This window comes from Chelonia mydas, chromosome 5 (genome assembly GCF_015237465.2).
Source record: "Chelonia mydas isolate rCheMyd1 chromosome 5, rCheMyd1.pri.v2, whole genome shotgun sequence".
NCBI lineage: Eukaryota > Metazoa > Chordata > Testudines > Cheloniidae > Chelonia > Chelonia mydas.
In genome coordinates, this window is record NC_051245.2 from 25,453,580 (window position 1) to 25,479,154 (window position 25,575).

At 42.0% G+C, this 25,575-nt stretch overlaps 1 protein-coding gene across 10 annotated transcripts in view; it reads left to right on the forward strand.

Moving 5' to 3' along the window:
* Positions 1-25,575, forward strand: part of NIPBL (NIPBL cohesin loading factor) — a 296,589-nt gene that overhangs the window by 100,114 nt on the left and 170,900 nt on the right. For all 10 annotated transcript variants that reach the window (XM_037902677.2, XM_037902676.2, XM_007065740.4 and 7 more), the window contains exons 2-4: positions 19,700-19,841; positions 21,983-22,148; positions 24,095-24,225. In XM_037902677.2, the coding sequence (XP_037758605.1) occupies positions 19,778-19,841; positions 21,983-22,148; positions 24,095-24,225 (361 nt within the window). In that variant the 5' untranslated portion in view covers positions 19,700-19,777. The remainder of the gene's footprint in view (positions 1-19,699; positions 19,842-21,982; positions 22,149-24,094; positions 24,226-25,575) is intronic.

Consider the following 25,575-nt stretch of genomic DNA (forward strand, 5'->3'; position numbering starts at 1 on the left):
AGAAATTTTTTTTCAAGTAGAGTGAAATCTGGGTGAGAAATGATTAGCAAACCCAAGCAAAGTGTAATAGGCTACACTTTTAAAATATTGATTGAAAATATTTTAAAATTAAATGAAATATACAATATAGTGCACAATTGCTTCATTTGTTTAAATTGTGTAGGGGTTGGTGGCTTTGGCTGCATCCACACTAGTTCACTTACTGTGAGGTACACGTTTCCAATCCTGAACCATACCAACCACTCCCTCTCCCTTTTAGTGTGTGTATAAATCAGTTCCTCAAAAAGTGTGGTATCATGCCAGACAGACATGTTTCTGTATTTTTAGGCTTCAGTTGCAAATGGTGTGTGTTTTCCCTTTCCCACAAAGTACTCTTGACACAGTAATAAACACTGTGAGTAACTCTTGGCTAAAATTTTAACTGCTTTTTATAGGTTGTACTCTACAAAACTGGCTAGCAAGAAAAACGCATTTAAATATTTCACGTTTTAGAGCAGCTTACTGTGGTTGGCTGCAAAAAGTGGGGAAAACAATTTTCAAGTAGAGTTCGCTTTTAAACAGATGGATTGTTTTGTTTAGGCTGCACCTTAAAGCTACTTAGAGATTTCAGATTTTGCTATTGGTACTGCTTTTCTGATGTGGAATCAGCAGCAGTAGCTTGCTTATTCTGGAGCTAAAAGTATGACTTTCAACCCAAACACTTAAAAGAATCCCCAACGAAATAGGAATAAATGTAAATGCATTTTGAAAAAAATGTAGTAGGGTGTCAAAGAGCCCTAGAAAGGTTTTTCTGTTTTTGTATAAATTGAAATATATAACATTTGCTATATTTGAAAAGGACTGTTTTAACTAAATGGACCTGTGATTTTTGAGTTAGGCGTAAGAGGCTTTTTCCTTGTTCTCAGGAAATCTTAGGTACTGGCATCTTTTCACTTTTTTGTATTTGTTTACAAAACAGGTTGCAGGTAACAAGCATGGTAAAATTACACATTTTGGGACAGATCCTCTGCTGGTGTAAATCAGCATAGCTCCATTGCTCATTGGCTACATTAACCCTCATAGCCCTTCATTTTCTCCAGCTTAGTTTCTTTACCTGTTTTTTATTTGTTTTAGTATTGTGTGCCTTTTATTATGGTGTTTGTAAGGCGATTAGCCAGTTACTATTGAAGTTGCTTTTAGGAAACCTAAGTCTTAATGCTGGTTTAGAAAGGCTTCTAAACCTTCTTAATTTTTTTTATTTCAAATTCCTTAATTTTTTGGTTTCATAAGTTATACTTTATTAACCTTGTTCAATTTTCCCATGAGTTAATCACTTTGGGATCTGAGCATACTGGGTTCACTCAAATACTGAGTTTGACCTCTATCTGTACTGTAGAGAGAATTCTGCATCTTCTGGCTGTTGCTACAATGTGAATCATTCTTCTGATTCCTGTATTTATCAGTTCTGTATCTCGTATTTATAGAAAGTTACTACTAGTGCATGCACATCTGGGTCTTTTAATTTCTGTAAGTGCTGGTTGGTTTGTTCTCATATGTAGTGTTAGTAGAGGCTTCTCTGAGCTTTTACGCTCTTTAATGGAGTTTTATTACTTGGAGTAAGCGGTTAGGTGCATATCAGTCTGCTCTGTCATAGTTTCTTATCTGTGATCTTTGGTAGTAGACTGCTCTTTCAAACAGTAATTGATTTGTTTCTGTTATTAATTTGGTGTTTGGAATTTGTATCCCATAGGAAGAATAACTTTATACTTAATTTTGTACTATACCTTGGGACAGGGTTTTTCAAAGTTCAGGTCATGACCCAGTACTGGGTCGCAGCATGTAAGGCACCTGGGTTGCCGTGCTCAGCACCCAGGGACCATAGTGGCTCTGGTCAGCACCACTGACCGGGATGTTAAAAATCCCGTCGCGGTGCTGCCCAGCTAAGGCAGGCTAGTGCCTACCTGTTCCAACACTGTGCTGTTCCCCGGAAGCGGCCAGAGGTGGGTCTGTCTTCTAGGCAGGGGGCCATGGGGCTCTGCATGCTGCCCCTGCCCTGAGCACCGGCTCCGCACTCCCATTGGCTGGTTCCCAGCCAATGGGAGCTGGGGGGGGGCAGTGGCGGTGGGCGGTGCCTGCGGGTGAGAGCTTCGGTGGTGGAGCACGGGCTTACCTCTGGCAGCTCCTGGTCAGCGGCGCAGCCGGGGTGCAGAGGCAGGCTTCCCACCTGTCCTGGCACCGCGGACCATGCTGCGCCCCGGAACCGGCCAGCATCAGGTCGCTCACTCTTCCCCACCCTCATTCACTTTCACTGGGCTGCGGGAGGGCAGGAGGGCTCCAGCTGAACGTGCGGGCTTGGCAGTAGGGCCAGAAATGAGGGGTTCAGCGTGCAGGAGGGGACTCTGGGCTGAGGCAGGGAGTTGGGGTGCAGGAGGGGGCTCTGGGCTGGGGCTGAGGGGTTCAGAGTGTGGGAGCGGGCTCAGGGATGCGGCAGTGGGTTGGGGTGCAAGTTCTAGGAGGGAGTTAGGGTGCAGGAGAGGGTGCAAGGTTGGTGCAGGTCGTTGGGGTCTGGAAGGGGGCTCAGAACTGGGGTAGGGGGTTGGGGTACAGGAGGGGGTTCAGGGTGCGGATTCCAGCCGGGTGCACCTTACCTCAGGCGGCTCCTGGTCATCAGTGCAATGGGCCTAAGGCAGGCTCCCTGCCTGCCCTGGCTCTGTGCAGCTCCTGGAAGTGGCTAGCATGTCCCTGTGGTCCCTAAGGGGAGGCCACAGGGCTCTGCGTGCTGCCTGCACCTGCAAGTGCCGCCCTCACAGCTCCCATTGGTTGTGGTTCCTGGCCAATGGGAGCTGTGGAGCTGGTGCTGTGGGTGGGGCAGCATGCAGAGCTTCCCTGATTGCCCCTCTGCCTAGGGGCTGCAGGGACATGTCGCCGTTTCCGGGAGCTGTGCGGGGCCATGGCAGGCAGGGAGCCTGCCTTAGCCCCACTGTGCTGCAACCAGACTTTTTTAACGGCCCAATCAGTGGTGCTGACGGAAGCCTCTAGGGTCCCTTTTCGACCAGATGTTCCGAAAACCAGATGCCTGGCAACCTTATTTGACTTGCGTATCCCCAGGTTTCACCTCACTTAAAAATTGTATTTTCATGTCTGATTTTGTAAGCAAGTAAAAGTGCTACAGCACACTATTACTGAAAAATTGCTTACTTTCTAATTTTTACCATATAATTATAAACCAATTGGAATATATTGTACTTACATTTCAGTGCATAGTACATAGAGCAGTATAAACAAGTCACTATGAAATTTTAGTTTGTACTGACTTCACTAGTGTTATTTATGTAGCCTGTCGTAAAACTAGGCAAATATCTAGATGAGTTAATGTACCCCCTGGAAGACCTCCGCATACCACCCGGGGTACACATATCCCTGGTTGAGAACCACTGAACTGGAGGGTATTACCTCAGGCTTTGATGGGGATGGTTGCAGTGAGAGGGGAGGAGAGAGAAACTGAGGGTTGGAGGGGTTTGGTGAGTGTATTTGTATCCTTTATATTCTATTTTGTATTGTGCATTGTAGTTGTACAAGCAGCTATAGAGGTTTATATAAATCTTAAATAACAAGAAATAGTAGTGTAAGCCAAAATGTGACAGTTTTTAAACCATTATATGAATAAAGGCATCTGAATTTGATGTACTATGTTTGGTTTCTAGAAAAATAAGTACACAGCTTGCAGAGAGAATTTTTAAAATGGCTTGGACTTGTGTGCTATGGCAGAAGTTGACCCTATTCATGCAGTTGTGATTACATCAATCTGATGCTGGTGCACAAATAAAAAATTAATAACCATTGCCTTTTTTTTTTAATTTGAAAAAGATATGTGGAAAAATTGCTAGATAAAAATAATACCCAATTGGGGAAGTTTTACCAATTACTCTTGAAGTATTTGAACATTTTAAAAGGAGAACTGCAAAGTGCAGCCTCACAAAAGTTATGCCCTTTTTTCTTCTTCATGTTCCATAACAAATGCCTTAAAGATGTGCAAAACTCTTTGATTACTTACAAAAGTTTTAAAAGTGTACTAGGCCATTCACAGATATAATAGGTTTCTTCCCTAAAGATCTTTCAAGTTAAGTGGACAGTATACAGTAGAGTGGGGAAAGTGAACATTTATTTTTTTAATTTGATTTTTTTGTATGTTAAATATTAATTCCTGACTAATTGCCTTCATGTTACTGAACTTGTGCATAACTTCACAAACACACTTCTCCCTCTTTTATTCATCTCCCGCTCCCACACAAGATTCAAACAGAACACACCCAACACAGAAAAACGGGTATTTTTGTTAGGGATTGGGAAGAAACCTATAAGCGGCGAGAAATCATCCATAAGTGCTGGAATTGACTGTTTTACCTAAGACTAGTTTGAGAACTAAGTCTGCTAGTTAGGGTGAAAAATATCTGTGCTGTCATGACCCAAAAGTTACATCCCCTGCAACTGACAAGAATAAAAAGTTGTTTCAACTTGGGAGCTATATTTAATTGTAGATGTCAATCAGCTTTGTATCAGAAAAGAAAAACTAATAGCTCTTGTTTTTGTTTTATCTTTTCTTTTCCTGGCTTTGCTCCAGTTTTTTTCTTTTATTTCTGTTGGAGATCAGTGTTTCTTCACCTTGACTGCCTTCAGTGTGTTCCCCCCCCATTTTTTCTCCCTTTAATCCCTGTATACAGCCTCTCATTCCCTTTTCTATATTGTGTTTTCTGCTGTCACGCCTATATTTTTTTCCCCTCCACTCTCCCCATTTATCCTTAAAAAAACCACCCCTCAATATGCTAGTTTTTCTAACTTACTCATTTGTCTGTGTCTCTTTCATGTCCTTACCCATCCTTTTTCTCCATCCACCCCCTCATACACAGAGACATGAATCATTTACTGGTGGACACCTAATAAACACGGGGCCAAATTAAGATGAGAGGCCTCATTATCCTGAGGCAATTCCTAAACTCTCTCCAAGCTAATACAGGAGGTTAGACTAGATCAGAGGTGGACAAACTATGGCCCGCAGGCCACATCTGACCCATGGGACCATCCTGCCCGGCCCCTGAGCTCCTGTCCAGGGAGGCTAGCTCCTGGCCCCTCCCCCGCAGCCATCGCGGCTTGCTCCTGCCCACTTCCCAGGCTTTCCAATAAGCCATTCCTGCTGCTCTGAGCAGCATGGTAAGGGAGTAGGGGGAGAGGGGGGTTGGCTAAGGGGCAGGAGGTTCCAGGGGGTGGTTAGATGGGGTGGAGGTTCGAGGGGGTGGCAGTCAGGAGACAGGGAGCAGGGGAGTTGGATAGGGAGTCATGCGGTTCGGGGGGGGACGACGGATAGGGAGTTGGAGGTTTCGGGGGGGGGCGGACAGGGAGCAGGGGGGGTTGGATAGGGGGTGGGGTCCTTGTGGGGGGCAGTTAGGGACGGAGGTCTTGGGACAAGGAGTGGGGGGGCCTGTCGGGGTGGGGGTGTGGATAGGGGTCCAGGGACAGGGAGCAGGGCGGGTTGGATAGGGGGTGGGGTCCGGGGAGGCGGCGGTTAGGGCGGCTGATCCTGGGAAGGGGTGGGCGGGTTAGCTCCACTCTTTGGGCCTAATGCACTAGCACAAAGCTACATTATTGCAAGTGCTGAAATAAATGTTTACATTTAAAACAAACAGTTTTCTTATAAATTAGAAAGCTAACAGAATTTGAAAGAGCTTTGAAATACTTTTTTAAAGCAGAGTTTTGTGGCCTAAGTAACAATATCCTGCTGTGATTTATTACTCCAATAAAAGTATTATATTATTTTTCAGTAGGGAATTCATAAAGCAAGAACTTACTGAAATTTTGTGGATCCCCTAACTTTAAGTAGTTCTTGAAGAAATGTGGGAGGAAACCTATTGTCTCGGTATGCTATTACTTCTTAATTCATATCATGTTCAGGATTTCTGGACTGTGGATGGTTTGTACTTGAACACCTTGATATTGTCTCTTACTTAGTAGTTGCTTACAGATCTTTAAAAATAACTCTAGTTTTATGTGATATATATTTTTTTATATGGGGATTGTTTAGCTTTCTATCACCAATAAAGAAAATTTCTGCACTTTTTGTTTTAACAGTGTCTGTATATTGGCTATTTTTTTTCTCCTCACAATGAGCCTGATTCTATATGTAGCTAGGCAGGCTGGACATAAGGTACTCTTAGCATGGGCAGCAGTGGGTAAGCTAGTAGACAGGGCTTCTAGATAGCTAGGAAGTGGGAGGACTGGAGGGAGGGTGGTTTTTGTTAATAGGTAAAGGTTAAAAGTGATTAAAAAGAGAAGAAGTCAAGGATTAAAAACGAAGTAACAAAAACAGGGGCAGTTAACGGAACAGGCCCCCTTCTCTCTTTGGGATTTCACGCAGGTGCGAGGTTCTGTGCTAGCAAATCATGAAGAAGGAGCCAAAGATGGCTAGGTGGAGGGGTAGTTGAGGATACTGTTGGAGAGGAGAATGTAAATTTTTTTAAAACTTAACTAATATGAAGTGTTCTAATCATAGTCCTAACTGTTTAATTTGTTTGTATATTTGTATACCTTTCTCCATCCTTCTATCTATCTCTTTATATATTTTAAGTTCTTTGAAGTGAGGGCTGTCATCATATGACTGCACAATACCTAGCACTAAAAATTACAGGAGTTGCTGGTATCAACCCTTATATTTAGCTCGCTGTCCGCTTTCCATTATGAAAGATTCTTGCACCTTTTTTGAGATTCTTTAGCATGTTCATTGTTTGTAGCAGGCCTTTGAAATTCAACAAGAAGAAAGCATTGGGCTGGAGAGGTGCCTTTTTTGTGTGCTATGCAATTCCATTCAACTTTAGCGGAGTTACAAATAATAACTGAACACACATTCTAAATAGCAAAGCCCAGGCCACCAAAAAAACTCATAGTATAACCTCCAATGAACATTGCACTGAGAAACACCTGGGAGCCCTCAGAACAGCTGTAGCAGTCGGGGTCAGGAGGAAAGAGCGCCAGGCTGGGCTCCCCACTCTCCAGCCCAAGTGGTCCTATTGTCTCTTCTATCCCTGTAAAGGTAACCTGTGGGTCAGAAGCTTCTGGGGTTGGGGGAAAGAGCCAGGCCAACCATTGCCAACCCTATGCACCCATAATATAGTGCTAGCAGCTCATTCCCTCGTCACCTCCAGTCTCTGACAGAGTAATAGCCTTCTGTTGCTGTCAGCTAATACAGTTATTGCTATGATTAAAGTGGTAGGTTCAGGTGCCGGCTTCCTCCTTTCCCTGGGGGTGCTCAACCCCCTGCTCAGCCCCAGGCCTTGCCCCCACTCCACTCTTCCCCCAAGGCCTGGCCCCCATCCCTCATCTTCCCACTCCATTCTACCCCTCCCCAAGCATGCCCTGCCCTCGCTCCTCCCTCTCCCCCGCAGAGTTTCCTGCATGCTGCAGAACAGCTGATCGCAGTGGGCAGGAGGTACTGGAAGGGAGAGGGAGGAGTTGATGGGCCGGGCCACTGGCAGGTGGGAGGGCTTGGGGGGAGGGGAGAAGTGGGAGCTGGCTGCCAGTGGGTGCTAAGCACCTGCTAATATTTTTTCCATGGATGCTCCAGCCCTGGAGCACCCACGGAGTCAGTGCCTGTGGTAGTAGGTCTATCCTGCAGTGCTGAAGGTTCAGAGTTCCAATCCTGCTAATGAATGATGTGTAGGGGTTTACATTTGTACAGAATAAAATTTATTTTTACTTCTAAAAATAACCTAGGAAATTACATACCAAAAAGCTATGGTGAAAGGAAGTAGCTTGAGTTTGTAAAGTCACGCACTCAAAAATTGGAAAATTCTAGAATGGCAGTTGCCAAAGTGCAACCTTAGTTCTGCTTTCCTTGTGCATCTGCATTGTGATACAACCTTTAATTACACGATCACATACTATTTTTTTCCATAGAACCCCTCCTTATTCAGTGTGCAGGATGGAAACACAAGGCAGAATTAAGGTTGCACTGGCATCCTTTAATCTGACATTTTTAAACTTTCAAGTTATTAAAAGAAATTATTTAGGTTATACTTTTAACATAATTTTTTGTTATGTAACTGTACTAGAAAGCTGCATCATGTTAAAGTTCCCAGTTTCCTGTTATTTTAGAGGGCTTGAATTTTTTTTTGTTTTTAATACCTTCGTTCCCATCTCGACTTTACACTTTTTCTTGTTGTTTACCTGGTGCATCTTTTCTTACATTAGTCTGTGTCTTCTCATTTATTTTTCTTCATCTTTTTGTTCAGAATCACCTCCTTTTTTTATATTTGCTCTGCCATTTCTTCATCCTCCCAAATCTCTATCAATACCTGTTGTCTTTCTACAACAGAATATGTAGAAATCACACAGGCACAGTAGGATAAAAAACAACCATACTTACTGAATATACACAATGTGCAAGTCCTAGTTGCGTATATATACTACAGTTTTGGCTGGTTTCTGGTGGGTCTGTTGTGCATACCACACATTACACCTGTTCCTTTAAAAAGCAAAAACTCCTTGCCCAAAGCTGCCAGCAAATGGAGTGTGCTGTCCTTGGATAACGTGCAGGATTTTATGTTTGTAGCTTCTGAAAAGTAGGTGTCTGAAACATTAAAGCTTTACAACCTTCCACATATGTCCTGAAAGATTTTATGGTGCCTGGGGTTTGGGGGGTATTTTGTCTCTGTTCTTCACTCATACTCCGGAGTTGGCTGCTATAAGAGTGAGGTAGCTGCTAAACTAACTCTGTTTTTGGGTCCTCCTTCCCAGTTAATATCTACATTACGCTTGGGTATTATGGTGGCAGGCACTGGTGAAGCATCTAGGTTAATAATGTCTGCCTCTGATACTTACAGCTTTTCTAGTCTCCAGTAGAGTGAAAATTTACAGATTTTCAGTGTGTTTTTGTTTCAGTGCATGTTTATAAGGTTCCCAATAATAGAAGGGGAAACTGACAAAGCTCCAGTGAGTTTTCAGATATCTGCAGTTTGGGAAAGCAAGAGACACCAGGAGATATCTGCAGATTTTGGAAGACAGCATTCTATTATTTTACACTTAGTTCAAATTTGAAAAGTCATCTTTGCCTACTAACTTAATTGTTGTAATGAAAGCTTAGATTTTGAAACAGTTGGTAGCATTTGTCTGGAAAAAGTTTCCTATTTATTGTGGACAAGGGAATTTTTCAAGACAGCTATTGTAGAACTAAGTAACTGCTAAAATGGTGTGCAAAGTGGCATCCAGTTCAAGTAAAGAACCTCAAATAGCATTTAAGTTTATGAAGATTGTTGTGTCCTGGTTAAAGAAAACCAAACCATATCTGTGTGCACCAGTTTCCTTTACTAAGTTTCTGTACCTCTGCAGCATTGTACGTGTAATAAACAGTTGTAATTCAGTGGTAGAAAAGATGAGATGGTGGCAGGTGCAGTAAAGGAAGTTAACTGGCTGTCAGTTCTGTTTAACCTCAGTGTTAATATTTTTCAAAAAGAATTCCATGCACTGTGCTTGAGAAACTTTATTACAATGAAAATTTCTTTAAGTAAACTTCAGCTGTAATATGAAATTTCTTTAAGAATGGAGAAAAACACTGTACCATGCCATTTCCTTATCTTACTCAAATTTGTGAATTCATACTAGACAACCACAATATCTGATACAATAGTTGCTACTGCAAATGATAGTGAGGGCATGCATAAAAGTTGATCATTGAGAAAATGACTGAAGTGGAGTTTGGCAGGCGTAGGTGTATATACAGTATACGAAAAAATGTTTCCAAAATGTAATAAAAGCCATGCAAATCGTATTTTGAACATCTTCAATAGACCACATAAAATGTATACATTTCATTCAAGTTGCAGTGGGGGAGGTTTAGGTTGGATATTAGGAAAAACTTTTTCACTAGGAGGGTGGTGAAACACTGGAATGCGTTACCTAGGGAGGTGGTAGAATCTCCTTCCTTAGAAGTTTTTAAGGTCAGGCTTGACAAAGCCCTGGCTGGGATGATTTAGTTGGGGATTGGTCCTGCTTTGAGCAGGGGGTCGGACTAGATGACCTCCTGAGGTCCTTTCCAACCCTGATATTCTATGATTCATTCTATTTTAATAATTATTTTACAAGACACATTTTTAAAATGTCTTGTTGGTTTTAAAATCCCCGTGTTCTCTTCCTAATAGGAGACATGCAAAAGGTCGTAGTTATCCAAGTAAACAAAGATGCATTAAAATCAGTGGAGTTTTATATAGTGTTCGTTGCATTCCCTTTACATATAATGTAATTGAGACTTGGAAAATTGCCATGTGACAAGCCAGAAGCTGATGCAAAATATGGGGTCTTGCAGTGTGGGTTCTGTTGAGAAACCCAAGGCACACACTTCTCTCCCAACCACTGTAAGTGAGCTCCTGTGTTGCGCTTCTCACCAGGGAGGGAATTCTTCCTGGATCTTGATGGAAAGCTCCAATCTTTGTATCAGACTTGATTAGTAAATATTGGGTAACCCTCCTTCCACCTCTTTTTCCAACCTCTCCCTAAGTGATGACTTTGCGGGGCAGGTAAGATTACACTCTACTTTTCTTGCTATTTTTTCTCCTCATTCTTTGTGTATGTCTGAATGTAGGTTTCTTTCTTTCACAGATGTGTGGGTAGCCCCTCTCCTATATGCGTATTTTTTGTTTAGGTTTGTTTCAATCTCTTTTCCCTAACCCTTTTGTCACTCTTAGGAATGGATTATATTGTGCCTTCGTTGTTGCTTCTGGGAAGGGTAGATTGAAACTGGTGTAATCCTTGTAAATATTATAGGCTCCTCAGTTGAAGCTAGAATTATTCCATGAGATTCTTCATTTGATTAGGTTTTTCAATGTTAGATATCACAGTGATATTGTATTTTGTTGCTGCTGAATCTTTACAGTGAGTGAAACTTGAGGGGGCAAGCACTTTTTTCAATAATTGAATTTAATGAATATTAAACATTGGCTGCATCTTCGAGGAGTATCCCTGTGGGTGCCCCACTTTAGGTGAATCTGTGCCCCTGCACTTGTAGTTGGAGATTTTTTGTAGCAGTGCCTGGTTCATCGCACACGCGCTGTCCCCGTCTCACGCAGCTTCAGGTGGTTACATGGTGCTGTGTGTCCAAACCCTGACCCCTACCCCTACCCCCCCATTCCTTCTCTACTGCCTTCGGCTTGAGATGGAGCACTTAGCAGTGCCTCTGCACTTCAGATTTATCTGGTTTTAACTTTAGAATACCAGTAGTTAGTTAATAGTAAGTCAATAGTTAGTTACCCTTCCCCGTTCATTTTCTTTTTTTTAAAAAAAACCACCCCCACCCCACCACACCGATTTCTGTGGTTTGTAACCAGCCACAAACACTATCAATTCATGGTCCTCCCCTTCGGTCTGTCAACAGCCCCCCGAGCGTTCACCAAGTGTATGTCAGTCATAGCAGCCTTCCTCCGCAGGAGGCAGGTGCAGGTATATCCCTATCTCGACGAATGGCTACTCAGGTGGTGTACCAGGGAGCAGGTGGAGTCTCAAATCCAACTAGTCAGAGCTACTTTCGAGAGGTTGGGGGAACTTTTCAGTGTGAACAAGTCAACCTTGTCGCCAATTCAAAGAATAGAATTCATTGGTTCGGTGCTGGACTCGGTGCAGGCAAGGGTGCTCCTACCAGAGACCCCATTTCAGACCATGACAGACATTATCCAAAGCCTCAGGCAGTACCCGACCACTACCACTAGGGGATGCCTGAGTCTCCTTGGCCACATGGTAGCTTGCACTTACGTGGTCCGGCATGCCAGACTGATGTTCCTACCACTTCAAGCATGGCTTGCGTCTGTATACTACCCGAGGTGCGACACCTGGAATCTGTGGTCATGGTGCCAGACCAAGTACTCAAGTTCCTCCAGTGGTGGCTCGACCATCACACAGTGTGCAAGGGGGTCCCTTTCAACAGCCCCCCACCCTCTTTGTCCCTAGTAACAGACGTGTCAGCTCTGGGTTGGGGGGGTGCATCTGGGAGATCTCCAGACGCAAGGATTATGGTCACAGGACAAGCTCTCCTTGCATATCAATATCAGAGAGCTTGGAGCAATGTGGTTAGTGTGCCAAACTTTCCTATCCTGGCTCCAAGGCCAGTGTGTGCAGGTAATGACAGGCCATATTTTACATCAACAAGCAAGGTGGAGCCTGATCTTCCCCCCTATATCCAAAGGCCCTTCAGCTATGGGAGTTCTGCATAGCCCACTCCATTCATCTGGAGGTGTTCTATCTCCCAGGTGTGCAGAATGAACTAGCAGACCACCTCAGCAGATCGTCTCACAATCACAAGTGGGCCATCTGTCCGGATGTCATATATTCCATCTTCCAAAAGTCGGGTTTTTCCCAGGTCGATCTGTTTGTCACCCGGAGTAACAGGAGGTGCCCAATGTTCTGCTTCTTTCAGAAACACAGCCCAGGTTCGATTTCGGATTAGTTCCTGCTTCCCTGGGGAGACTGTCTCATGTATGCCTTTCCACCATTTCCACTTGTGCACAGTGGAATGAAAATCTGCAGAGACAGAGTGAAAGTAATTCTGCTGGCCCTGGCTTGGCCCTGCCAACATTGGTACACCACGCTTCTATACCCCAATCTGATCACACAAGACCATGGTCGCCTTCACCACCCGGACCTCCATTCCCTCCATCTCACGACTTGGAAGCTTTATGGCTAAACCCAATGGAGCTCCTGTGCTCAGAATCAGTGAGAAAGGTCCTGCTCGGCAGCAGAAAACCATCCACCAGGGTCACTCATCTGGCCAAGTGGAAGAGGTTCACTTGCTTGTATGCCCCACATCACACTCCTCCACTCCAGTCATCTATACTACTCATCCTGGAGTACCTTCTGCCAACAAGGCCTGGCAGTGTCATGCATCAAGATACACCTTGCTGCTATCTCGGCCTTCCATCCGGGCACGTCTGGATGCTCCATATTCGCTAACCCTGTGGTAGGACGTTTCCTTAAGGCTATATCCTCGGGTTATACAGCCTCTTCTGGCATGCAATCTTAACATGGTCCTCTCCAGATTAATGGGACCCCCATTCAAACCGCTGGCGACTTGCTCCCTTCTCTACCTGTCATGGAAGATAGCCTTTCTGGTTGCCATCACATCAGCCAGGAGGGTGTAAGAGTTAAAGGCCCTTACTTTTGACCCACCCTACATGGTGTTCCATAAAAGGTGCAACTCAGACCTCACCTGTCCTTTCTCCCTAAAGTAGTGTCACAAATCCATACTAGCCAAGATATTTTTCTACCTGTTTTCTATCCCAAGCCACACAACAGTACCCAAGAGCAAAGGCTGCCCTCATTGAATGTTCAACGGGCATTAGCATTCTACATTGAGCGCACAAAGCCATTCAGGAGGTCAAACCAGCTGTTCGTGGCAGGCTGCATGAAAGGACTCCCGATCTCATCTCAAAGATTATCTTCCTGGATCATGGCCTGTATCCGCACATGTTATGAGCTGGACAAGGTCCCACCCCACCTCTTAAGGCTCATTCCACAAGGGCACAGGCCTTGTCAGCTGCGTTCCTGGCCTAGGTCCCGATACAGGAAATCTGTAGGGCAGCTACTTGGTCCCTTGGTCCATACATTCACCTCTCACTATGCCATCACACAGCACCCTAGAGATGATGCAGCTTTCGGCAGAGCGGTGCTCCAATCAGCAATTCCTTAACTCCGACACCACCTCCGGGATAGAGCTTGGGAGTCACCGGATTGGAATCAGCATGAACAAGCACTCGAAGAAGAAAAAAACAGTTACTCACCTTCTTGTAACTTTTGTTCTTCGAGATGCGTTGTTCACGTCCATTCCAATACCCACCCTCCTACTCCTCTGTTGGAGTAGCCAGCAAGAAGGAACTGAGGAGGGGCCAGGTTGGCAGGGTCATATATTGAGCACCATGAAGGGGCCACTCCAGTGGGATTGACAGCTGACCTGACAGGAGCTGCTGGGGAAAAAATTTCTGGGAACTGTGCATTGATTGAAATGGACATGAAAAACACATCTCGAAGAACAACAGTTACAACAAGGTGAGTAACCATTTTTTCTGACCTCCCCTTTCAGAAATCCACCAATAAGTAGCATTCCCTGACTTGACAGACCCCATCAGTACCGACAGCAGTGAGACCTTCCACCCGTGAGATAACGGGACCATCTGGTACCGTGGGTACAGCGCAAGCAAAAGATCCTAAGTGGGCTGGCTCGGAAAAGGCAGTAAAGGGAGACCTACAGTCCCTGCCTCGGCGCTGCCAGAACCGTTCAAACATGCAGCATCGAGCAGCTCAGCAATGCTACAGACTACGGCACCACCTTCTGCCTCTGCAGCGCATAGTGCATGACCGTCTGCACCAACAACCACATCAAAGACATTGGTACTGCTGACAATACCTTCTTCAGTACTGATGCGCTCGGTACTGCAACAATTTCTCCTCCACAAAGATTTTCTGGTCTCCTTGGTACCAACCTCGCTCCAGCAAGCTTGGTACTGAGCCCATCTTACTTCATCACCCAGATAAGTTTCCCCTTTATCTAGTGATGAGGATGAAGGGGAAATCTACTCCTCCCATTACTCCTCACCTATCCACAGAACTACTGGGCCAGATCCACCAGAACACTGTAAATATCACCCAGGACCCAAAACTCAAGGCTGGTACAGGGACTCCTGTCATTTCCCATGTCATTTCCACCACAGTGGCCTTACTGGGACCCATGGACAGCATACCGTCAACAATACCCTAAGCCTCCCAGTGCACCCAGGGTGAGGTTGAGGCATTCTCCTTCACCCTCTGTACCTGGACCCTCTGAACTTCCAGAAGAGGCAGTCAAGGAATTAGAGGAAACTTTGGACCAGGGAACCTGTACCATCTTCCAGCCTTTCTTTCTCTTCCCTGGATGAAGCTGTTGTGCCCACATCATGGGATATGATTTTAAACAGTTGCAGGAACTATTTAAGAGGATTGCAGATTCTCTGGAGATACTGCTGGAGGAAGTGATGGAAGCCCAACATAAATTGCAAGATCTGCTCCAGACTTCAACCTCCTTCAAGATTGCCCTACCAATAAATGAGGCTCTCATGAACCCAGCCAAGACAATATGGCAGACACTGGCAACAATCACACCCACCTGCAAAAGGGCAGATAAAAATCATCATCTCACTTCCAAGGGAGTAGAATTTTTGTTCTCACATCGCACACCAAACTCCCTTGTGGTAAAGGCTGTGCATGAAAGGGGAAGACCACAATCATCCCATGTGACAGGGACTGGAATAGGTTAGACCTTCGTGGATGAAAGGTCTACTTGTCAGTGACCCTATAATTTAGGATGGGCAATTACAAGACATTAATGGCCAAATATAATTGCACAAATTTATTCAAAAGTACCTGAATTTACTGATTTTTCTATCTGCGGATAAAAAAGAGCAATTCAAAGCAGTCATCTTGAAGGGCCACATTCTTGCTCAAACAGCCTTATCGGCCTCACTGTACTCATCAGACACGGTGGTATGTTCCATTGCCACGGCTGTGGTAATGCAGCAAGCTTCCTGGCTCCACTTCTCTGGATTCCCCAAAGAAGTACAATCTACAGTCGAGGATCTTCTGTTTGAGGGCACAAAGCTGTTCTCATCCAAGATGGATGAGTCACTTCATAAATTAAAGAACGCCAGGGCGGCTCTCAGATCCGTGGGCATTTATACACCTTTCCGAAAGAAAAAACAAAGGAAGTATTTCTTGGCGCAAAGAACAAGAGCCGTACCCTACATCCAACCTCAGAGGCAGTATGACTGGCAGAGGCAGGGACCCTCTAGAAGGAGATCACTCGCTTCTCAGCTCTCGATGTATCAACAACCTCCCCCAAACAACAATTTTTAGGGTTTGGTTGAGGACCTGAGATACTTCCCACAATTTCAATTGCTGGAACCATCCACAACCACTCATCCGTTTGAGACCGTCTGACCCCATTCCACCCAGTTTGGCTGACCATCACGTCAGACAAATGGGTCCAAGAAATCATTGAGACTGATTATTCCATCCAATTTACCTCCCTCTTCAGGGACCCTTCTCACAAACACCTACTATAATAGGAGGTAAACCATCTCATACACCTGGACTCAGTAGAACCAGTACCAACACAACACAGAGGGAAGGGTTTCTACTTCCACTATTTTCTAATTTGTTATTGTCAGCAACACTACAACCCCCCACCACCACTACAACACTGGGAACCCACACACACTCCACCAGAGCATGCTCTACATGGATAGCCTTCCTCAACAATGTGCCAGTTATGGACATCTGCAGAGCAGCAACCTGGGCGTCAGCCCATATGTTCATACAGCATTATGCCATAGAGCAGCACTCATCATTTGATGCTCTATTCGGACTTACGGTTTTTATCATCCACTCTGAAGCCCTTCCCTTCTCTTCCACTGAGGGGCACTGCTCTACAGTCATCTAAAGCGGAGTGCCTACAGGACACTCCTTGAAGAAGAAAAGAAGCTTATTCACCCTGTGCAGTAATTGAGGTTCTTCAAGATAGTTGTCCCTGTGGGAGCTCCACTACCCTCCCTCTTCCCCTCTACTACGGAGTTTTTTCACTCTCGAGACTGCAGTGGAGAAGGAACTGAGGGGGTGGGGGATTGGTCTCACAGTGCTATGTAACTGCCTGAGGCAGTGCGAGATGGAGATAGCACTGCGATCCAACCAGGCACCACTACTAAAAATCTCCAATTACAAGCAGAGGGGTACAGATTCACCTAAAGTGGAGCACCTAGAGGGACAGCCACCTCCAAGAACCTCAGTTACCGCACAGGGTGATTAACCTTCTCTTCTTTCATACTTAATAGACTTAGCTGTTTTATATGTAACTTTTAAAGTATAGTCTTTAAATTTTAGAATTTATTTGTTCCACCCTCTTAAGGGAGACCTGCAGAGTTTTAATAATGGGCTTGTGCCCTTTTACAATACAGGAGAAGGTCTCAAATGTTCAAGGATTGGGGAGAGGCACTGACTCGATTGATTGATTGATTGATTGAAATTCAGGGCTTGTTAACTTGAAGACTGTAGAGAAGTAGTGATATGGTGGCATTGCAAGTGTCAAAGTTATATTTGAGGAGTTGAGAAGGAAAGGGATTTTTGGTCACTTTTTTAAACTTTATTTTTGTTTTTATAAACATCTTTTAAAAAATTTCAATAAATGAATAACATTTGTATAAAAAGAAGTCTTAGTTAAAATATTCATGTTCCCAATAAACATTCCAGAGACCTCTTCAAATTCCTTCAGCAAAACTAGGACAAACCAGAGTTGACAACCTTGATGAGTATGAAATCATCAGTAAAAATTCCCAATCTTTTCTAGGCTGCTTTGTATACATCGTAAAGAACTAGAAAAGTTCAGAATGCTAGTTTTTAATAAATTCTTGGATCCACATCAGATGTATTCAATTTACCAACAGAAAGATTGTTTATTTTCTAATTGCAAGTCCTTCAACTCAATCTGGGATCTGAGAGTCAAGCTGGAATCTGTCCTTCTAATGTATCCAGATTATGCTCTTGTCTCTAGTGGAACTGTAAAGTTGTAGCTCCTTGGAACTCAGGCAATTTTGTTGTTATAAGAGGAGTAGACTCCAACTCTCCCCTGTCATAACTATGATGGCTCTGTGTAGCTCGTGTGCATGAACCATCGAGAACCCTTTCGTTCAGGGGTTCTCAAATTGGGGGTTGGGACCCCTTGGTGGGTTATGAGGTTATTATGTGGGGTGTCACGAGCTGTCAGCCTTCACCCCGAACCCCACTTTGCCTCCAGCATTTATAATGGTGTTAAATGTATTTAAAAGTGTTTTTAATTTTTAAGGGGGGGGTCACATTCTGAGGCTTGCTATGTGAAAGGGGTCACTAGTACAAAAGTTTGGGAACCACTGATTTAGTTAATAAGGACTGGTCTAAACACAAAAGTTGTACGGCTTTAACTATACTGTATAGTTAAAGTGAAATAATATCCCTACTATGGGTACAGCTAGACTGCTATAAAGGTGCCTATATTGGTATAAGTTATTCCTGTACAAGAAGGGGAATAAGATATACCAGTATAAGACACCTTTATACAGATATAATTGTGTTTACACTATTGTTTGTACTAGTATAACTATTTCAATTAAAAAAAAAATCACAACCCTAACTGAAACAGTTATACCAGCATAAAAACTGTATAGACTAGGCCTGAAACAAGCAGATGTAACTGGGTACATGTGAGTAAGAAGGTGCCACTTTTATGTAATTTCTTTTCATTGGAGAACTACATTTCAAACAGACTATTTAATCCAGATGTCAGTTGTAACATCCAGTTGCAGGTTCTGTTTTTGGGGTGGTTTATATGTAAATATTGACAAACTTGAATGCTTAGGGTTGCTGCTGTTATAAAGAATTCACTGCATTGATAAACAGCTTAACAATGGGTTTTTTAAGTGTAAACTGGACTAGTGTCCTTTAGTGCTGGATTGATATCTCTGAAGATGGTTTCTATTAATTTATAAAATACGCAGAGAGAGAGTGAGTATGTGTGTGTGTACAGGCTTCCCCCGCTATCCTGCAAAATGCCTGAACCCAGACCTGAAGGCACTATTTCTAGAGCTATGAGTATAGCTTACTTTCCATTCCCAGTGAATCTTTGGGGTCTATGCTTATATTGTCAAGATATGTCTAGAGTGATGGTTTGGGGTTTTTTGTTTTATTTCAAACTAGTGGACACCTTTCTACAACCTCATCTGTGACAACTAACTCATTTCATGTAAGGCTCCAAACAGCATTCAGGTGATAACTTTCAGTATTTACCAATCTGAATTAGATTTGATGCAGTGACCTAGAAGTGAAAGATTTTACTAATCCATTGAGCTATCCTCCTAATGTTACCAAATATAATTGCATAGAAGTTCCTTAGACATTACCACAGATCTGCCAAGGAGAAGTTTTCAACTTAAAGAGAATATGTGCTTTCGCAGAACAGTATTTAGGCCTGAACTTTTCATTTGTAATTACATTAAGGTGCTGTATCTGCCCTTGGTTCCCCTGCTAATTTTAGTAGTTATACATCACACTTTCCTGTTTTGTAATGTTGCTTTACCCTGTTATTGTCTGGAAGATCCGCACAAATTGAAAACTGACTATACAGAGTAAATACTTAAACTAACTAGGCATAAAGTGCTGTCAAGTGCAAAGTGAACAGATTTTTTTTTCACTAATCTTTCAATTACAGGCCTCTTAGGTCATTTGTTCACAAGATCAGGTATAACACTTTTTATGCATCAAATGTTTGATACTTAAAAGAATATCGGTGAATGAAATATTGACAGTTTGCTTGCTAGTGTATAAATTGAGCAGCAGTTTCCCTAGTAATAAAATCCTTAGGAGAAGCATGCCTTTTTGATCACTGTTCTGTCATTTGAATAAGCTCACATGTTAATTGTTGAAGCCAATATTGATGAGATTCATTTGTGGCTTCCTACCCTTTATACCACTGTTTCTTTACTGTTTATTAATAAAATTGTTCTTTGTGAAATAGACAAGTGCACTAAGGATGATATAAACTGTTTGTGCTTCATTGTAACTTGGTAATCCTTTTGAATTCCAAGTAGCTTTAAGCAAATTGAATTTTTGCTTATTTGGTTTTTGTTTGCTTTTTTAGTGCTTGGGAGATGGAAAGAAATGGTAGCTGGCACCTGAACTAAAACATCTGTGTAGGCACTCATCCCAGAGCTTCAGGATGAATGGGGATATGCCTCATGTTCCCATCACTACTCTTGCAGGGATTGCTAGTCTCACAGACCGTAAGTACTTTTTTATTTAGTTTTTTGTTGTACTTTTTCTACATTTTTGTTCAGTATTTTTAGTTTATTTTAAAACCTAAATGTGTTTAAAATTAAATTTGAAATTATGATAAACTATGTTAAGTTTACTAGAGTAAATTTTTAAAAATAAATTAGATATGCTGAAATTGAGATGAGAATAAATCCTATAAATGGATAATGAAGTGAACTTGAAACTTACATCAAATAAGCACTGCACCTATATGTTATATCTTTTAGCCAAAGGTTTAAGTACTCTAACAATAATGGAAAATGTTGTTGAAATTATGAAAAGCTTCTGTAACAATGGTTTTGCTTCAACTTCACTGAAGAGACACAGGATCAAAACTAATTCTCCCCAAAGATGCATGATGGAATTCAGTGGTTGATTATTTTGAGCTGTTAATTAAAAACTGGAAATTTGAGAAGAATATCATGACAAAATAGATGGACTATCATAGCCCAAGTAGTCAACGTTGGACTAAAGAGAAACACAGAAGCTATGCTGAATATTCTGAAACCTATTTCCATAGCTTTGGACGAAGTGCAAAACAATAGCTGTTCTATTGCTGATGCTGTTGAAATTTGGAAAGAAATTCCAAGGAACACCGCAGAAGAAAATATCCAATAGCAGAGTTAAATTGAATGCTGTGAAGAAGCAGATGGATCAAAATTCACCCTACCTCATTTTCTTGCCAATATTCTCAATAGAGAAAGTTCCAGAGTATAGATGCCCAACTACTGAACTGGAAGATGCTGCTATGACATGAACATCTAATAATCATCCATCAGTCATGCCAACCATAATAAATTTCAGGGCTGGTGAACCATTCAAGCAGTACATGTTTGCTGTTGAAGTGTTACAGAAAGTTAAACAATTGAACCGTGGAAGTCACTGGCTGACCACCTGGAACCAGAGTTTGTTGAAGTGCTAAACCAGCTTCTGATGGCAGTATCCTTTTCTGCACATGCAGACAGAATTTTTCTTCATTTGGTCTAGTTTTGTTCAAAGTTGAGACACCAATTGGAAATTAAAAAAGCAGGAGAGCTTGTTTTTCCTCTTCCAGTATATGAATAAAAATGAGATGGGAGAGGAGGAGGTCCATTAATTCTAATAACTTGAAGAACATGGTGATTAGACACTGTTCTTAATAAATGAGTTTATTTTAAATGGAAAATATGTTTTGATGGTCTTTTTAATTTATTCAGTGTATTTAAGATAGTTTATTAAACTAATAACAAAAACATTTTAAAATACTGTGTTTGTGCATTTTTGATGGAATTCAAATTTCCATCCAAAACCAGCTTGATGCAAAATCATGAGTAAAAGATTAATTTGGTAGAAAAAGATAAATACATTTCTTCTTAACATAAAATATGTGAAAATTGAAAATCTGAATAAAGGTATGTTAAGATATATAATTGCAGAAATAACTCTATATAGATATGCCATATCCTTCTGGTTAACAAAAAGTACCAAATTTAGTTCAAAGGCTACATTTAATTGCAAATTAACATGTTTTAGTGGTTGTATCAGTCAGTGAAAAGGGACTGTCCTTTATGAAAATAACAAGTAGAAATGCAAATCAAGATTAACATAATTAATTTAATCAAGATTTCTTCAAATCACATTGATTTGAGATCAGTTCATCTTGGAAACAAGTAACATTGAACATTTGATCCATGCCACTGCAATTTGCAGATGAAACAAGAAATTTTAAGCAAAGGCTGTACACAGTCACTGAATGATGTGCGACTATTGTTTTTTATTTTTTCTCCCTTTTTAATAGTTGATTCAGCTCCAAGGCTAAATTGTTCTAATATATTAATTGTGTTTTCTGATTTATTAGAAACAATTTTTTTTGGAAAAAGAAAGCATTGTCAGATGATGTCTTTAGTTTAAAAAATAATCCTATAATGTAATCTGTGGAGTTGACCAAATTCAATTTTTTGGTTTAAAATATGATTCCAGATTTTTTTGATGTAAGGAGAAACTCAGAGATCTTCAATTTGTTTCAAACTTACTGTGTTTCTTTTTTAAGAATGTGAGAGAATAAACTGATGCAGGTCTATTGGTTAATTTTCAGTGGAATAATTTGAGTTACTTTTTTCTTCTAATGCAGTTTTGAACCAGCTGCCTCTTCCATCACCTTTACCTGCTACAACTACAAAAAGCCTGCTCTTTAATGGACGGATAGCAGAAGAGGTAAACTGCCTTCTGGCCTGCAGGGATGAAAATCTGGTTTCACAACTTGTACACAGCCTCAACCAGGTGTCTACAGATCACATGTATGTACTTTGTATTTCTTTATACCAAAGTGTCAGAATAACTTGTTTCTTCTTTGTGAGATTAAAATTAGCAAAAATAGGTATAAGAAGTGGTTTTATTTATTAAAATTGAAAATATGCAAGTACTTTGTCAAGTTTGTGTACCGCAGTACCAATTTGTATTAGAACACCATTAAATAATTTTACCTAATCAAAGTGCAAGGTTACTGGACAATTACATATTAATAACTGTAGATTTTCCTCCAGATATGTTGTTACTTGCAATTTTATATGTTGTGGGTGTATCATTTGTATACTGTTTTTCATATCTCTTGTCAACAACTCCTCCTCATCCCTGGGTGCCCTAATGCCAAGTTTACTATCCCAGTTCCCCTCTTGGGCTGCTAAGTTGTTTCCTGATTCAGTTATGCTCTTCCTTGGGACCTATTTATTTCAAAAATATCACGCAAGTAATCCATAATAAAAGTCCTAAAACATAGTCCATTTATAACCCCCCACTGCATATAGTCCTTAAAATCCCCCACCAACTAATGCATTGACATGGCACATACTACACTTCAGCATCTTCCACCACCACTTTTCTTCAGTCCTATCCTGTCCTGTCAGGACATCTACCTAAGCCCTTCCAGTTGGCATATGACCCTACTCTTCCCAGTGGGAGCCCCCATGGTCTCTCTGCTGGGAATTCATCCTCACCAAGGGAGCATCCATCACTCCCCTTATTTCGTTCTCATCTCAGACAGGCTAATGGGTAAGCCCCTTTGCTGTTTCCCTGCCTTGGCTCCAGTTGGCAAGTAAGCAGGCAACTCCCTCTGCTGCTTCTGTGCCTGCAGCCCTCTGGCCTTGGCTCTCAAGCTTGGGAAGGCCAGCCAGCAAACCCCTCTGTTGTTCTCCTGCTTTGAGCCTTTCCCTTGAGTCCTCCTCCAGCTTCTTTCAAGGACCTGCTCCTTCTCAGATTCTCCCTGATCCATTATATCCCCAGGTGCTGCTCCCTACCCTCCACTTAATTGGCCAAATGGAGCACCTGTATTGGGACAAAGTAGCTCGACCTGCTTTGTTTATAGGGATCAGACACCCTGTAACATTCCTGTACTCTGGCCTGCATTCATTATTAGTCAATGATTGTACAGGAATTTGCATAATTGCTGCACATTTATTTCTCTAACACTGCTATGAATATGCTTCTGTTTCTACTCTGGCTCTTATAATTCATCTGCTTTGATTGGCTCCTGTACTCAGAATTTTCAAACTGTTTGTCAAGTATGCTTCCTGAGCTTTTTTTCTGTCTCGTGAATTGGCTTGTCTTTGGGGCTTTGCCACCTACACTGCTTCCAAATGTTCTAGTAATTTACTATGGTTGAGTGTGAAGCCAATCGCCCAAGATAAACCAATATTTAAAAAAAGCCCTCAAGGCTGGGGGGAGGGATTGTAAACACAGGAACATCTTAAAGAAAATTCTATAACTCCCATGGGTGAGTGACAGACAATCCTGTCCTGTCAAGGATATGGCAATTGCCGGATTAAACAGGAAGGATGCTTAAATTGTTAGCTCAGACCTGAGTGTGATAGAAATGAGGTTTGATTGATTGGTTGATTGATTTACACACACACACACACACTCTTACCCTTAAAATGACACTTCCTTGGTGGCTTTGCCATTAGTGCATTGTTCTGCTATGGAGAAGATGAGGCTCTGAGTGAACATGGGAAGTTGTATCATTAGTCTAACTGGTAATAGTGGGGAAATTATTAATATGAAGACAGATACAAATACTTTCCCTCCATTGTGCTGAAAAAAAGAATAAGAATCTCAAATTGAGAAGCAGAGGGACAACATTTTAGACGTCTTTCTATTTATTGTTGAGCAGGTCTGTGGCTTTTACCTGTAGCCTCCGATATTTTGAAAAATTTCACTTTCTTTTGTTTGCTTATCTCTTCAATCCCAGAGAATTGAAAGATAACCTTGGCAGCGATGATCCAGAGGGAGATATACCAGTCTTGCTGCAGGCTGTCCTGGCAAGGAATCCTAATGTTTTCAGGGAGAAAAGCATGCAAAACAGATACGGGGTACAAAGTGGTGAGGATATGTTTCTACTAATTACATTTTATAGATTTTAAAAAACAAGTTAGTCCTCAGAAATGTACATGGATCACAAATATGACAAATTCTGATCTTTGTGTTTTACCTTTGGGTAATGTCAGGATGCTGTGTGTCTTGGTTACTCCCTGGGGATAAGCAGGGACACTAGAAATCTAATGGGAAATTGGCAAAAATAAGGTTGGATTCCTGCAAATTAGTGGGATTTTGTTTGGGGGAGGGGAGAGGGATTTGGTATTCGTTTTTGTTTGTTTGTTTTTAAATGGCTTTGAATTTATCTTTGGCTCTTTTCTTACATTTGGCTTGTCTTATAGCAGTATAAGGTGCTAATGCACCAGTGAGATTGTTCACATGAACTGCAGCTATTCCAAATTTTATTGTTGCAGTGACAGCTTTCAGCATCTCAAACAGCAGGAACATGGGTTAACTGAGACCCTCGCTTCCCAGTCCTGGTGACCTCCCAGTTGCTTGTGGGGCAGGACCCTGGGGAGAAAGCTGTTTGAGGGAATTGTGGAAATGGTTTATATCTAATACATAAAAATATATGGAAAGTGATAAAAATTTCTGCTGTCATGTAGTGAGTAGCTGTTTTGAATCTAAGTTAATTTGTCCCTGGCCAAGAATTTTGCAAAGGAGGAACCAAGAGCTGATGAAGTTTTTGCAGATTTTGAGGGAAAAGTTATACTTAACTCTTGAATCATTGCAAGGGGAGATGCCTTTTGTGAAACAAGTACGGTCATTCTTAACAAACTTGCTTAAAAACTGATGGCGTTTAAAAAAATTATTAGGGAAGAAAGGTATTGGTAACAGCTCCATACAAAATATAAAACTTGGAAGGAGGAGTTACAAATAGTTTAGCAATGTAAAATATTTCAGGGGATCAGAGGGGAAGATGTAGCATGCTTAAACTGTCACAAAAGTTTAATTTTAATTTATACAGATTTCAAGATTTGTAGCAATTCTGCTGCATGGCATGTAAGCAAGCATTGAATCATATGTGTGTAGCCAGAGGGAGGAGCTGGAGAAGAGAGCAAAATTTTGAGAGGAATTAGGTATACTAGAGAAAAGAGTTTGGGGTATGAGGCAAAGCATGACCATATTGAATTGGTCAGCACAGACGGATTGGATTGCAAGTAGCAGATGGCAGGCCTAAAAGAGAACCAAGTCACTTCTACGTAGGCACTTCTACTCAGCTTTGTTCATTTGAATGATCCTGAATACATAATTGGCATGAAATAGAAAACAATGTCCTAGTGGATAGATAATTGGGAATAACTACCCCAAGATTTGGTTATGTCCTACAGATCTGGAACACTTGAAAAATGTTTC